Consider the following 14,116-nt stretch of genomic DNA (forward strand, 5'->3'; position numbering starts at 1 on the left):
CCTTTTTGAGGATTTTTGGGTTTCTATATAAACCACTTCATTCAATATTTTAGAGAAGGATTTGGAGGGGAAAATTAAATAATACTCATAAAATTTTGAGAATTCTTAGTTCCCAGTGTTTTTGTGGTTTTTCGAGTTGAGGAGGTGGAGTCGTCTCTTTCAAACTCGGAGTTTCGGTTCGCTGTCCAGAACCAGGTAAAAATATTTTTAGCCTTGTTTTATTTAATTTCCAATTTCCAGCTCTTTTATGTTTTCTGTTTATTATATGTAGCTTGTTTTGTTTTTTAGTTTAATGTAGTTCTAAAAGTCAATTAATATTTGTGTTTATTGTAGTTTTAATATTAGCATTATTTTACGATTTGATGTTTATTTATTTATTATTACTATTATTTTGAAATTGTTAGTCAACTATTTGCTATCTTAACTTTTCAGGGTTTTGTTATTATTTTATTTTAATGTTATTTTTAATTTTTATATATTACGTTATTGTTGTTTCCATTTCTAATTATGTTATTTTAGTTTGGTTGTTGTTTTCCATATTCTCTTGGGATAAGTTTGTTATGTTTTGTTGATGTTTAGTTTATATATTTTATATGTTGAAAAGGGCCGATGAAAAATCTATCCGTCGGTTTAGAGGCCTACGGAAATCTAATTCAAGTTTATATATATTTTTAGTTGTTGAAATTGGCCGATGAAGAAATTACCGTCGATTTCCAAGGCCTCCCATGTCAATAAGACGGATTTTTATTCTTAAATTATTATTTGAGTTATTCATTTTTAGTTATATTTATTTGGCCTTAACTCTTTTATCAAGTGTCTTTACAGGTATCCGGAGGTGCTTCTCCTTGAAATTATTCGAAAAAGTTCGAATTATATTTCATTCATTATTTTGTGAATATTGACGTTAGGTAAACTTTAGGCCGATAATTATTGCTTTATTGTGTATATTGTGTTTTTATTATATGTGTTTATTATATTTTTCCTCAATTTGAAAAAAAAAATTAATTCAGTCGGAAACCACATTTGTGGATTCTGAAGGGTGCCTAACCCCTTCCCTTCGGAATAACTTGAACCCCTTACCTAGGATCAAATTGGTTTCGTAGATTAATAATTGGTTTCCTAGTTTCCCTAAAATTAGGTGGCGACTCTTTTTAAAACTCGTTTATTTTTACAACTTTATTAAAATTGAAACAATTAATTTATTTTCGAGTTGCCGCGACGTTTCGCCCTATTTCGAAAGAGTAGGGATGTAAACAGAATGCATCGTCTCCGAGATATCAAGTAAACTTTTTATCAGGGGGAGAAAAATATGTGTTGTACTCTTTTCCTTAACCATGATTTATCCCAAATAGGTTTTCCTGGTAAGGTTTTTAACGAGGCAACATTCAAGCGTATTAAAAGATATGTCTACTCTTTTTCCTTTACTAGAATTTTTTCCCACATGGTTTTTTCCTAGTAAGGTTTATAACGAGGCAACATTCAAGCGTATTAAAAGATATGTCTATTCTTTTTACTTTACTAGAATTTTTTCCCACATGATTTTTTCCTAGTAAGATTTTAACAAGGCATATTATTTATAGACATTCAAGGGTGAATGTTATAAAATATTATAATGTGGATGTCCACTACACTAAAAAGTTACTCACACATTATCTCCACTATTCCTCATTATGAAGATGACCATAACCTCCATAACATTTACCTTCATAACCATTACTCATGTAACATTTTATTCTCATAATCTCCCCATTATATTATTGTCAATGTCATATTTATGACTAACCTTTTGTATGTCTCCATGTTAAATTATAAATAGAGACATAATAATTCATATTATATAAACTTGAAAATTTGATAAATACTTAAAAGAAAGATTGTGATCTTATATTGTTCATTTTGTCTTATATTATTGTCTTCATCTTTATATTATTCTCTTTGTTTTTTAATTTTACATCAATATGTCAATTAATGTGCATTTTTTATTTTTTTATTATAATCTTGTTTCTAAGAAATTTTTAATGGTTTAAATTAATTTTAGAGTGAGTCACATCCCTTATGAAAGTCAGTAAATGACATTTATTATCGAATATAGTTTGCAATATTATTGTTTTGCTTTTTTCCCCAAACTTCTTTACTCCCTCCGTTTTATTCTACCTAGATTATGATTTTTATCTTTTTTTCTTGTTTTAAAATTGGTGATGTTTTACCTAGTAGATTGATTAAAAAAAAACACTTCATTTTGTTAAGAATGGTCAGTTTCTTAAAACGTGTCTAAATTAAAATTTTCATTTATTTTAGACTGAAATAAAAAAGAGAGAGTGCTATAGAATATTCAAAAGAATCCCAATTTGTAGCTTTTATTTAATTGAAGACTTTAAAAGATCTTTGAGCTCATTTTTTTCCCATTTAATTTGGCCACTTCTAATCTAGCATTTGGTGTTTGAAAATGGAGCATAACTCCCAATCTAAATTCCTAAAATAAAGTTGGGTACACAAGGTAATACAATTTTTCAGCTATGATTTCAATTTCTGTTTTTTTTTTTTTTTTTTTTTTTACCTTTTTGAACTTTTTAAGTTTTACATTCTTGTAAATGGAACTGGAACTGTAGAAAAAATTGTGACAATCAACTAGCCCTCATTTAAGCTTAGATTTTGAATTTGAAACTTGAAATTGTGATTTTTGGAAGTTGAAGTTGTGTTAAGAGTCCATTTTAAACTTCAAATGAGCATCAATACGAATAAAAGTAGAAATCTTTGTAGATTAGTTGATTGGTTATCTGAACTTTAACTTAACTTTATTAGCAAAGGACTCTTAATTCTCCAACTTATAATCCCCTTCCCCTATACCCATTTTTTTTCAAAAAAAGGGGACATCCATATTACTTTTGTGTGTCTGCCCACAAAGATAGGGTAAACTTTTTTTTTCAAAAAAAGGGGACATCCATATTACTTTTGTGTGTCTGCCCACAAAGATAGGGTAAAGTTTACGTAACCATACTCGCTCTTAACCTCACTTGTGGAACTATACTGGATGTTTCAATTGAACACCGTCTATTTTTCTCTTTACCAAACATATGCGGATTCAATCACAATCTTATAGTATGTTGTTGTTTGTGTCTATACCTATTCCGAAACTTGGTTTTTCTTTTTCTTTTTTAGCTTTTTGCCTTCAACAAAACTAAGAGTAATATTAATGCATTTTGACTATTGGAAGAAAAAGGTTGTTCGGACTATACATCGATCTATATTATCCTCACAGAATAGAATAGACACAACTGTGCCAATAGCCCTCTCGGCCACGGTTTCTTTGCTGGGAAGGCAGTCTCAGAAAGCTGGAATTATAATGGTTAGTAAATGCTAGAAAAGCTTATGAAGATCATGGTCAATACTGATATCAGCTATGTTGTTCGGACTCTCCAAAAATGCAGTTGCACCCATGTCGAATCCTCTAAAGATGCATTACTTTTGAACATGCATTCAAGTGACATTTTTGAAGAGTCCGAGTAACATATATTACAATTCAAGTGATTCTTTTGCACAAGAAAACCAAAAGTAGCTAGAGTAACTTTAGTTTCATTTCTGCTGCTCAATTTGAACTGACAAGCTTAGGCTTCCACAATTTCCAAACCAGCAACTTGTTTTCTCTTGATGTGTGTTCTACCAGCCTTCTACTTGCAGTGAGACACCTTACCATAAACATGTCATCGTCGACATTTGGTGTTGAACTTTCGTCTATAGGTGTTTGTGGAATTTTTGCTTCAGTTGCCTTCACAACCTGATTTACCATCTCCAAAACCTCACTCATTTTTGGACGATTCCTCGGATGTTTAACTAAACACCTATTAGCTATGGCAGCTAACTTCTGAGCAGATTTAATGGAATACTTTCCATCTAATCGAGGATCCAATATTTGTTCAAACTTCTTCAGGTCGGAAAGATGGGGTCTTACCCATTCGAGAAGTTTCTGTTCGTTTTTGGGTTTATTTCTGTCCAACGGACGCCTGCCTGTGATGAGTTCATATAGAAACACCCCATAGCTCCATACATCACTCTTGGACGTTAGGCGTCCAGTTTGTATATATTCTGGAGCAGCATATCCAACAGTTCCCACCACCTAATGAAAATCAAAGGCATATGATTTAGATAAAGTATAAATGTTGTACAAAATAGGAAATTTCACCTAGCTAGAGTTAAGTTAAGTAGGGGTGCTATACTATTTTGACTAGATTGTTAATTGAATGGAGATATTGAGCATACCGCTGTTGAGACATGGCTTAATCCGTCGGAAGGTCCTAATCTGGCCAAGCCAAAATCAGACAACTTTGCATTCCATTTCTCATCCAAGAGAATGTTAGAGGATTTGAAATCTCTAAAGATAATCTGCACAAGAATATATTTTATCAAACACGAAAGTGCAAAAGTATGATAATGAGAAAAAGTGTTTTAAGAGAACCACCACCTGAAACTCCATTCCCTCGTGAAGGTAAGCCAATCCTCGAGCAGCATCACGAGCGATATTTAGCCTTGTTTCCCATGGCAAAGGTGACATAAAACGACTTATTAGATGATCTTGTACACTTCTGTTGGGCAAAAACTCATATACAAGTAAACGTTGTATTCCTCTTTCATCATCCTCTGCACAATAGCCTATTAATTTGACAAGATTTTGATGCTCCACCACACCTAGGACGTTCACTTCCGTCACCCATTCCTTATGCCCCTATATCACAAACTCAAATACTTATAATTTTTGTTTCACATTCTACCATAAATATAAAAATTCAATCTTAAATGAAACTAGCCTGCAAGCCTCTTTGGCTGAGTTGCTTAACAGCAATATTTGTGTCCTTTAAAACACCCTTATATACACCTCCAAATCCTCCTTCTCCTAGCATGAGGGATCGACTAAAGTTCTTTGTCGCGCTCTTCAACTCTTCAACTGTGAAGACCTTAAGGTGACAAGCCTTTTTATTAGACAAGCACGAAAACGAGACCCTTGAAGAGGACTCCGTGCTAATGTCCGTTGATACATTTTGTGAGCTGTATTCAGATCCTTTGAGGTCAGAATCTGTGAAAACAGAGGCAGATGACTGGCCTGATGTTGACTTTCTAGTCTTGTTATGATCATCATTAGAGAACTGAAAACACTTCATCCCTGCACATATAACCAAATCATATACGCAATTCTTGGCTAATTTTTTTAAACACCTTTTTCACTATCCATGTGTTTGTTGATTATGAGCTTCACAGACACTACTAGTTAAATGTGGTATTTTTTCCCTCGACTAAATCTACATCAATTCCTAACAAAGGCAAGTGCATATACAAGGACCATCATACAATACAATAGTGATATTGGTTATATCCATGGGTGAGTGGCAAATTCTTGAAATTCTAATGGCAAAAACAGGGAAATTCATCTGTTATTTTTCACACACAACGATAATTTATTCAATCTAAAGTGTTATGTGCATTGAGGAAAAAAATATATGTTTTTATCAAGAAATTAAAAAAAAAATTGATATAGAAGAAGTATATTTTACCTTTAGGGGAGAAATGAATGGAGAATGATTGGAGTAAGATTGAGAAAGAGTTGATGATTGATAAAAAAAGAAAAAGAGAGGAAATCAAGTAAGCAACGAGCATAGCATGATCTAAGGAAGTCAATGCTTGGCAGCTGGAATTCAGTTCACCAACTTTAATTAAAAGGGACATTTCCAAAAACAAATAAAATCACTGACAAAAATAAAAATTTATTTATTATAGTTTCAAGTTGAATGACATGGCCTAAAAAATCAACCATCAATTACAAAAAATGTTTAATTACGAAGATTTTAATGGACTTCTGCACGCAAAAATAATGAGATGATATAAGATCACACACAAATATGTATTATAATTTGTTTCCAAGTAACATAATTTAAAATCCTTTAATCAATACTACTTAAAATTTATAAATATTTATCATGTACTTAATTTATGCTTAATATCATATCATTTAATTATATATTATTTTAAAATATTAATTTATGAACAAATATTAAACTCACTGAGTTTTTATAATTAGTTTTTGTGGAAAAGAGGGTTTGAGTCATCAGATGAATCACTTTATTTAGGTGATAGAGCTAGCTAGGACAATGACACGTTTGGATACAAATAATTAATGCTGGTTTGGACGGTTATTTTTTAAAAGTAGTATTTTATTCTTTAATATCAATTCTAATATATATTATTAATTTTATCACACTTATTTTTTTTAAAAGTACATGAATTAAGCCAAAATAAAGGTGAAACTAATTAATTTATATATTTAAAGTCAGTATTTTTTAAATATAAAAAATATTAAGAAATAAATCAAAGTAAATAAAATAAAGTAATAAATATATATCACAATAATTCATAAAAAAATATTTCACAAAAGAAAAGAAAGTAAAGTAATAACAAAATAAGTTAATAGTAATAATAATAACTAAAGATGTTTCTAGAGATATTTAATTTTCTTGTTATTGATTTTTGTTAGCGTGAAATTATTTTTTTATCCTTAATCATTATTCATCATATATATATATAAAGATGTTTGTAGAATAATTTACTATCTTTCTTAAGAATTATCATCATCATAAAATTACATTTTTATCCTTCGTCGTCCTATCACTTTGTTCTTCTATTTAAGAGAAATAATAAAAATTTCTAGAATAATTTGCCATTATTTTCTCTCTCCAAGATTATTTTATTTGTCATTGAAATAATGTAGTGTCATTTCAATAACAATTTAAGTATAGAACAACATCAAATCCAAGGTTAAATCAGACAAATTAGAACACTCCATAGAAGTTTACCAACTTGAGAAACAAGAAATACTCCACAGATGCAATTCATTAACTCCATAGAGTATTGGGATTAATAAGATTGAGAAAATGATATTTTCCATATGTAGATGGGATTTTTGGAGGATATATTTGAGCCAAATTTGGCACTTAGGCCCCTTTGGTTAATCTATCAGATTTGACAAAAGACAATTTGTATATCCATTTGCTTTCTCTTTGGCTTACATGTAAAATTTGATTTGCCATAAGAGGGAATTGGCATGCCTAATGCACAACCCCTTTCCTCTTCAGATTCAAGTTATAAGACAACTGTATATGCCAGTATCCTTTTTTCAAATTTTATGAGACTCTATTAGATACGTTCAATTCGAGTTGATACACTACAAATTGTGTTCAACTCAAATAAGGATCATTGTAGTCTACTCAACCCTAAACCCTAGTTTATGCCTATATAGAAGTACTAAATTCCCTTAGGAGCATCTCAAAAATCCCATAAAGAGATCAAGATCTCGAATATTCTACAAATTGATGGATTATTCATATAGAGAAGTCAAATCTAAATCATTCTAGTTCGAGAAATACGCCACTAACTCAAATCATAGATAAATTCTAGGAGAATAGAATCAAGGGATTAACAGAACTGTACTCACAATTTATACTCGAATTCAGTTTGAAGAAAATTCATTCATTGTATGCTAAATTCATTCATTGTATGCTCCATACTCCATCGATGACTTTTTCATGTTTGTTCTGAATGTTAGAGAAAAATACCGATGATTCTGGAACGTGATATGTCAGTGTAAATTTACAAAATTATCTTGATCGTCATTGCTCTTTACTCTTCCATATAATAAAAAAATGTAAATTTACGTAACATATATTTAAATTAATTTGCATTATATCATATAAAATGTGTGTTTCAACCTATATAATTTACACAAATTTAAGGTATGTGTTTGTGCACAATTAAAATTAAAAAAAAAATTATTAATTGAGAAATTAAAAGTACATTCAGATATTATGCTAAATTTTTATATTTTGAAAACCTCGACTTGTTATACGAGAAAATATAATAATTTAAAAAGGACACACAAAATTATGATTTATTTGCTCGTCGTGCTTCCAATTAACTCGAATCCGTTTAAGGTTAGCTTCAAATCTTTTTGAGATATTATGAGTTATGTTTTTGCTTATTCATAATTTGGTAAAAAAAAAAATTAATAGACGTTTTTTTTTGGTTTGTTCATAATATATGTTAAAAAGATTTAACCACTAATTACATCAACTTGTTTAAACACAAGGAACTTCTTGATGTTTATTTTATTTAGATTTTTGATTGTTTTAGAATTTAAGTGCTTATCTATATACAGTAGGTACGTAGTATTATATCTTCCAAGTTCCCATCTTGTTACACACGAACCATATCACCTACGGAAAAAGTCAAAACAATATTCTTATTTATCATTTTATTCGTTTCAATTTAATTGTCTAGTTTTATATAAGTTTTAAAGAATAATAAAACATGTTAAATTTGTGAACTTGAACTAAAGATATGTAAAATATAACTAATGTCCTTTAATCTTATTTTAAATATGGAAAGTTAGAATTAAAACGTCACAGACAAAAAAAAAGGATGCATTTTTATAAAATTGACTAAGTGTTTCTTTGGATAAATCCTAACTTGTGGTTTTTGGCTTATAAGTCATAAGTCATAAGTCAAAAGTCAATCCAAACAGATTCTAAAAGTAAAGTAAGACAAATAAATTAAAATACGGAAACTTCATTAAGGTATCTAAGCATAAAAGATCTTGAGGGTAAATTTTGAAAAATTTATCTTTCAAATATTTATTTAACCATGAAATTTGAGTTAACTTTTAAATTTCTTAGATGAGATAAGATACAAATACCTCTTTAATATGAGCGAAATATAGAAATACACTTTAACTGAATTAAAATCATATTATTCCTTTAAAAAAAATTAATTTGATACACATTTTAGCTTATATTGAGATATTTGAATGTTATTTAGCCAAAAAGCAAATGTACAAAATTACATATAAATAATATATTTGGTGGGCATTTTTCTCTCTCTTTCAATTTAGTAATTAAGTACTAATTTTGTAAGGAAAAAAAAATTAGCTACTCCACAAATGGCAGCAAAGTGAAGCAGGCTGACCTGGTTCATTCCCGCGTCCCTTCTCCCAAAAAACAATGGCATTAATCCAACTTTGATTCTTTCCTCTTCAACAACTTCACCTCTCATTCTCCAAATTTTCTATTCTTTTCTTCCTTTAACTCACCCAAACGACTCATTCAACTCCACTCCACCTAATATCAACCTTTTTTTCCCTTCTCAAAATCATCACATGACTCTCTGTTTCTTCAATCATCACCATTAACCATGTCTTTCTTCTGTTTCTCCTTCCTTCTTTCCCTTTTTATCTTCCCTTCTGCTTCACAATCCTTAAGAGGTAAACCCCTTTTCCCCATTTCATTAACCCCTTTTCAAAAATTTCATCTTTTTTATTTTTCAAGATTTCAACTTTTCTTGTTTTTTTTTCCAGGTGTTTTGATTGATTGTGGTGCTGTGGTTGATTCTGTAGTTAATGAGCAAAATTGGGTTTCGGATTATGGTTATGTATCAGCAGGAAAACCCAAGAATCTTACAGTTGATGTTCTTGATTATACACTTTCAACTGTTCGTACATTTCCATTGAAGAACAACGTTTTCAAGAAATTCTGTTATGAGGTTCCTGTTTATCGTGGAGGGAAGTATTTGGTCAGGACGACGTATTTCTATGGTGGGGTTAATGGGAATTTGAATCCTCCTGTGTTTGATCAGATTGTTGATGGGACTTTTTGGAGTCCAGTGAATACAACTGAGGATTATTGGAAGGGGATGTCTTCATATTATGAAGGGATTTTCAAGGCTGTAGGGAAGACTATGAGTGTGTGTTTGGCTGCTAATAGTTTAACGGATTCTGACCCTTTTATATCTGCTTTGGAGCTTGTTTTGGTGTCGGATTCGTTGTATAATTCTACAGATTTTAATATTTATGGATTGACTTTGATTACAAGGAGCAGTTTTGGGAACAATGGATCAATTATCAAGTAAGTTGGTTCACCTATCTGGGCCTAAAGTTGTTAGCTTTGACTAAAAAAGATTGCTTTTTTATTTGATTAAGTTGATATTTTTAAGTTCTGATTATGATTCCTGAATTTCGCGATGCAATTCAAATACATTTATAGTTTATGTAGAACTGAATCCTAATTCAGGTGTTGAAATGGTTAGCAATTTATGTATTTCAATCCCTATTGATCATCGACTTGCGACTGAACTTTAAGATATTAGAAGTTCTTTCAACTTTCAATATAGAATCTGCTGTAAGTGGTTTGATTAGTCTGAATAACTCTTTTGATCACAATGTGATATCAAAACTTTGAGGCTAGGTTCTTTCTAGTGCTCATTTGGAATAGGTTATGAACTGCAGCAGAATCTATTCTATTCGCATTTCTCCTAAATATACTCGAATCTATTTGGTTATTAGTTTCATAGAGGTTGTTAGAGGAATTAGTAGCTGATTATATCATCCATATTTAAACAAACGTGTTTCTTTTGGTTATGTTTATCATAACTTCAAGCATTTTAACTTGTCAGATATCCTGATGATGAATTTGATCGTTACTGGGAGCCCTATGGACAACATTCTCCTGCAGAAAGTTTCAGTCATGTTTCTGTTTCTGGTATCTGGAATCACCCTCCGGCAAAAGTATTTCGGACACGGTTAACAGTACCTAAGCCCGAAGCTATGGAGTTATTATGGCCTCCAGCACCTCTCCCAAACGCAACGTATTACATAGCTCTTTACTTTGCTGATGATCAAAATTCATTCTCAGGAAGAGCTTTCAACATAAGCATAAATGATATAGTGTTTTATCCCAACCTTAATGTTGCTCCGGCTGGCATGGTTGTGTTTGCAAGTCAGTGGCCTCTGTCTGGTATTACAAAGATAACTCTAACTCCGGTGATTGGATCAAGTGTTGGTCCGTTGATTAATGCAGGAGAGGTTTTTGAAGTGTTGCCCCTTGGAGGAAAAACTCATACTCGGGACGGTAATCTGCTTTTCTTGCTTCGAATATAGATCTAGCACTTGGATAAGTATGAGCTATCTTTCTAGGATTGCTTTTTACCTCATTTTCTGTAGATTAATTACCTCTGCTACATCAATGTGATATTTTTCTTACTGCAGTGATAGCTCTGGAAAAATTGAAGGAGAGTTTCAAGAATCCTCCCCCAGATTGGCATGGTGATCCATGTTTACCCCCTCAATACCAATGGACTGGAGTTACTTGTGCTGGAGGATCACGAATTCGTGTTACTTCTTTGTGAGTTAGATGTCTCTTACTCCATAAACCTCAAAACTCTCCCACGCCAGCCGCCTCATGAATAAGAAAAATGGGAAAAATGAATACCTTACCTTACCCCAACCTAAATTATGATTGTCCATGTGATTCTACCTGTTAACTTGTGTTCCTTTCTCTTTTCTCTGCAGAAACCTAACAAGCATGGGTCTTTCTGGATCAATTTCACCTAGCATTGCCAGATTGACAGCATTGAATCACATGTAAGTGAATATTTGCTTCTTAGTGCTCATATATTGATGGAAGCAAATAGATTTATTAGATGTCTCTTACTTATCACAGATGGCTTGCGGATAATAATTTGACGGGATCTATCCCAGATTTGAGCTCACTGAGTATCCTGGAGACTCTGTAAGTAAAATCTTTGGTTTCTTTTGTTCTTCTTCTAAATTGCTGTTGCAATAATGCACTTTCTAATTATAGCCCAAACTTTTGTGAAGAAGACGGAAAAAAAAAACTTGTGTAATTAAGTGTGTCTATTCCTAATACTCTCGTCTTTTATTTCAGACACTTGGAAGACAATCAGCTTAGTGGAGAAATTCCACATTCTCTTGGAAACATTATGAGCCTTAATGAAATGTAAGTTCGTCTTTCCATAACTAAACAAAATGAGTATTGATGGATAATGGATTTTGGCCCCTCTGTCTGCATAGATTTCAGTTAGAAATCTGCAACACTTCTATTTTGCTCAATTTTAGTTTCCGTATGATGCTATATTATAAGTACTGTTTTTCTCAAATATAGTTTCCCTATGATGATAGTATAAATACAATTTTTTTCTCAAGTATAGTAGCCCTACGATGCTAGTATAAGTACAGTTCTATATCCACCTCAATGGATTTTCTAGATCTTCTCTCTGTCGGGGAGTGGGTGGTGGTGATACACAGCATCATTAGGCACATGCTAAGCAAATGAATTAGGATTGCTGGATCAATAAACTGGTGGATGTGGCTATGCAGCACGGAATTAACTAAGTACCTCAAGTAGTGTCTCTTAAGTAGTTTTCTCTTGGTATAGAGATCATTTTCAAAAAGGTTGAAGCAGGTTCTAGGAAAGTTTGTGACAGATACTTAAATTGATGGATAGTAGAGCAGCCATTGATCTCCTTCATGTGAGAATCCAACTGTCAAATCAAGGTTTTTATCACTCACAAGTGAGATGAGCTTTTCACCTGCACATACTGTAATTTTATAGATTGATTGCTCAAGTTGGAAAAGGAATTAAAGATAGCTCAAAGGAATATCAAGTAAAAAGGTACTGCTTGAAAATACGTCTATGCGCCGAGGAAGGACCACAATCCAAACTCATGATACATGATAGACGTACTTATTGAACTTTGTATCCATCTGTCACCTAGTTCTAATATTTAGACTACTGTAAAATTTATGAGTACATGAGAAATATGATCACAGAGTTTAACTGATGATAGTTCTAGTTTCTGGATGGCAGTAGTGAGGCTGTTTGGTTGAATTAAGTTCTCAAACAAAGAAAGCAATGAACTAGCTTACCACAGCTGCACATAGCTCAAGTTATTCTTGTTCACTTCTGCAACAGGATCTCTTTTGGGCAAAATCACCATTAGAGCCCGCGAGATAATACTCATTTAATAGAGCTTCTTCTACAAAGCACTCATTTGATCAGAGCTTATAGAAGCTATTATATAAAAAGCTAATGTTCTAAAGTCATTACCTTGAACATCCTTGACTGCTTCAAACATAACTTTGCTCAGAGAACTTCGTTTCACAAGCACTCGTTATGTTTTTCTTTTCTAAAAGACCATAATAGAGATATATTCATGATATCAAATGCGATCGAGGAACTTTCTTGTATATGCTCATAGGCTGAGGTAAAGTTAAATGACACATTATTATTTTTGTTGCAGCTTCTTGCAGAACAATAATTTATCTGGCCAGATACCAAGCAGTCTTCTGGGAAAACCAACGTTGAATCTCAGGTAATGAATCACTCATTAGCAATAACCTTTTCGTTGCTTTTGCCTTTTGCTTTTTGTTCAAATATTAATCAAATTGCTCTATTGCTTTATTTGTAGGACCACTCCTGGGAATCCATTGTTATCACAGCCCCCTAAATAAGGAGATTGTCCTTGCTCCTTTGGACATTGAGAAGTACAAAATATTCAGTTTTCGACATTAGATTTCAGTACCTCCAGTTCCTTTTTCTCAATATTTTTGAATTTTTGGTGAAAAAGAAGAATCTTCAAAGCTTATTATTTTGGAACTCCGGAATACACTCACCAAGACTAACTATTCAAAATGGTTTGCCAGCACATTGTCTGCCCAAATAGTTTAGTAAAATGGAATTTTGCTGTAATTTTTTTGTGTGTCCATAGCTGTATGTACAGTCATTCAAGTTCTCAGTTGTTCTTCTGTATTTTTTCTCTCTGTAACTCGTGTTTTTTATTCATATATACTCAAAACTCAATTGTATAAACATGTTTATTATTGAAGTTATGCAAGAGCTTTTGTGTTGATTGTCGTAAAGATATGATACCTGCACCTAACACAATCCAAACACTAGCTTTTGGGGTGAAGATTGTCCAAAAGTCCATATAAGGTAATCAAACACCAGCTCATTCTCCGATTAATGTGGGACTATAATCCACACTAACACCCTCCTTCACCCATGGCCCAAACTGGAGCGTGGATTGATAGCTTAAACAAATATGCATCTGGCTCTGATACCGATATGACAAAAGCTAGAAAAATGTTAGATTACAATAACTCTTGAAACTAGATAGAATTAGCTTCACATGATACATTACAAGAAATGAACACATCAACATTGTAAGGTAAAATTGATCATCAGATCCTACGACGAATACATGTAATCTAAACTCATAAAAAGAA

General features: G+C 32.0%; 2 protein-coding genes across 2 annotated transcripts; one reads left to right on the top strand and one right to left on the bottom strand.

Moving 5' to 3' along the window:
* Positions 1 to 3,367: 3,367 nt before the first annotated feature.
* LOC101259366 (serine/threonine-protein kinase PCRK1-like) lies at positions 3,368 to 5,730 on the bottom strand. The gene is made up of 5 exons (XM_004247327.5): positions 5,544 to 5,730; positions 4,803 to 5,155; positions 4,460 to 4,720; positions 4,258 to 4,380; positions 3,368 to 4,114 (listed from the first exon to the last, which is right to left on the bottom strand). The coding sequence occupies exons 1-5, from the start codon at positions 5,713 to 5,715 to the stop codon at positions 3,587 to 3,589; spliced, it is 1,437 nt and encodes a 478-aa protein (XP_004247375.2). The 5' UTR covers positions 5,716 to 5,730; the 3' UTR covers positions 3,368 to 3,586.
* Positions 5,731 to 8,892: 3,162 nt separating this feature from the next.
* Positions 8,893 to 13,750, top strand: LOC101259075 (probable LRR receptor-like serine/threonine-protein kinase At1g67720). The gene is made up of 9 exons (XM_004247326.5): positions 8,893 to 9,298; positions 9,392 to 9,938; positions 10,486 to 10,940; positions 11,078 to 11,213; positions 11,381 to 11,452; positions 11,532 to 11,600; positions 11,757 to 11,828; positions 13,132 to 13,203; positions 13,300 to 13,750. The coding sequence occupies exons 1-9, from the start codon at positions 9,229 to 9,231 to the stop codon at positions 13,340 to 13,342; spliced, it is 1,536 nt and encodes a 511-aa protein (XP_004247374.1). The 5' UTR covers positions 8,893 to 9,228; the 3' UTR covers positions 13,343 to 13,750.
* Positions 13,751 to 14,116: the final 366 nt, after the last annotated feature.

Source organism: Solanum lycopersicum, chromosome 9, assembly GCF_036512215.1.
Source record: "Solanum lycopersicum chromosome 9, SLM_r2.1".
NCBI lineage: Eukaryota > Viridiplantae > Streptophyta > Magnoliopsida > Solanales > Solanaceae > Solanum > Solanum lycopersicum.

Excerpts from the sequence above, each read along its gene's own strand:
- LOC101259366 (XM_004247327.5), bottom strand. The coding sequence starts at position 5,715 with ATGTCCCTTTTAATTAAAGTTGGTGAACTGAATTCCAGCTGCCAAGCA. Across the intron at positions 4,721-4,802 it reads TCAGCCAAAGAGGCTTGCAG|GGGCATAAGGAATGGGTGAC; the intron begins GCTAGTTTCATT and ends TTTGTGATATAG. Across the intron at positions 4,115-4,257 it reads TAAGCCATGTCTCAACAGCG|GTGGTGGGAACTGTTGGATA; the intron begins GTATGCTCAATA and ends GATTTTCATTAG.
- LOC101259075 (XM_004247326.5), top strand. The coding sequence starts at position 9,229 with ATGTCTTTCTTCTGTTTCTCCTTCCTTCTTTCCCTTTTTATCTTCCCT. Across the intron at positions 11,453-11,531 it reads TTGACAGCATTGAATCACAT|ATGGCTTGCGGATAATAATT; the intron begins GTAAGTGAATAT and ends TACTTATCACAG. Across the intron at positions 13,204-13,299 it reads AAACCAACGTTGAATCTCAG|GACCACTCCTGGGAATCCAT; the intron begins GTAATGAATCAC and ends CTTTATTTGTAG.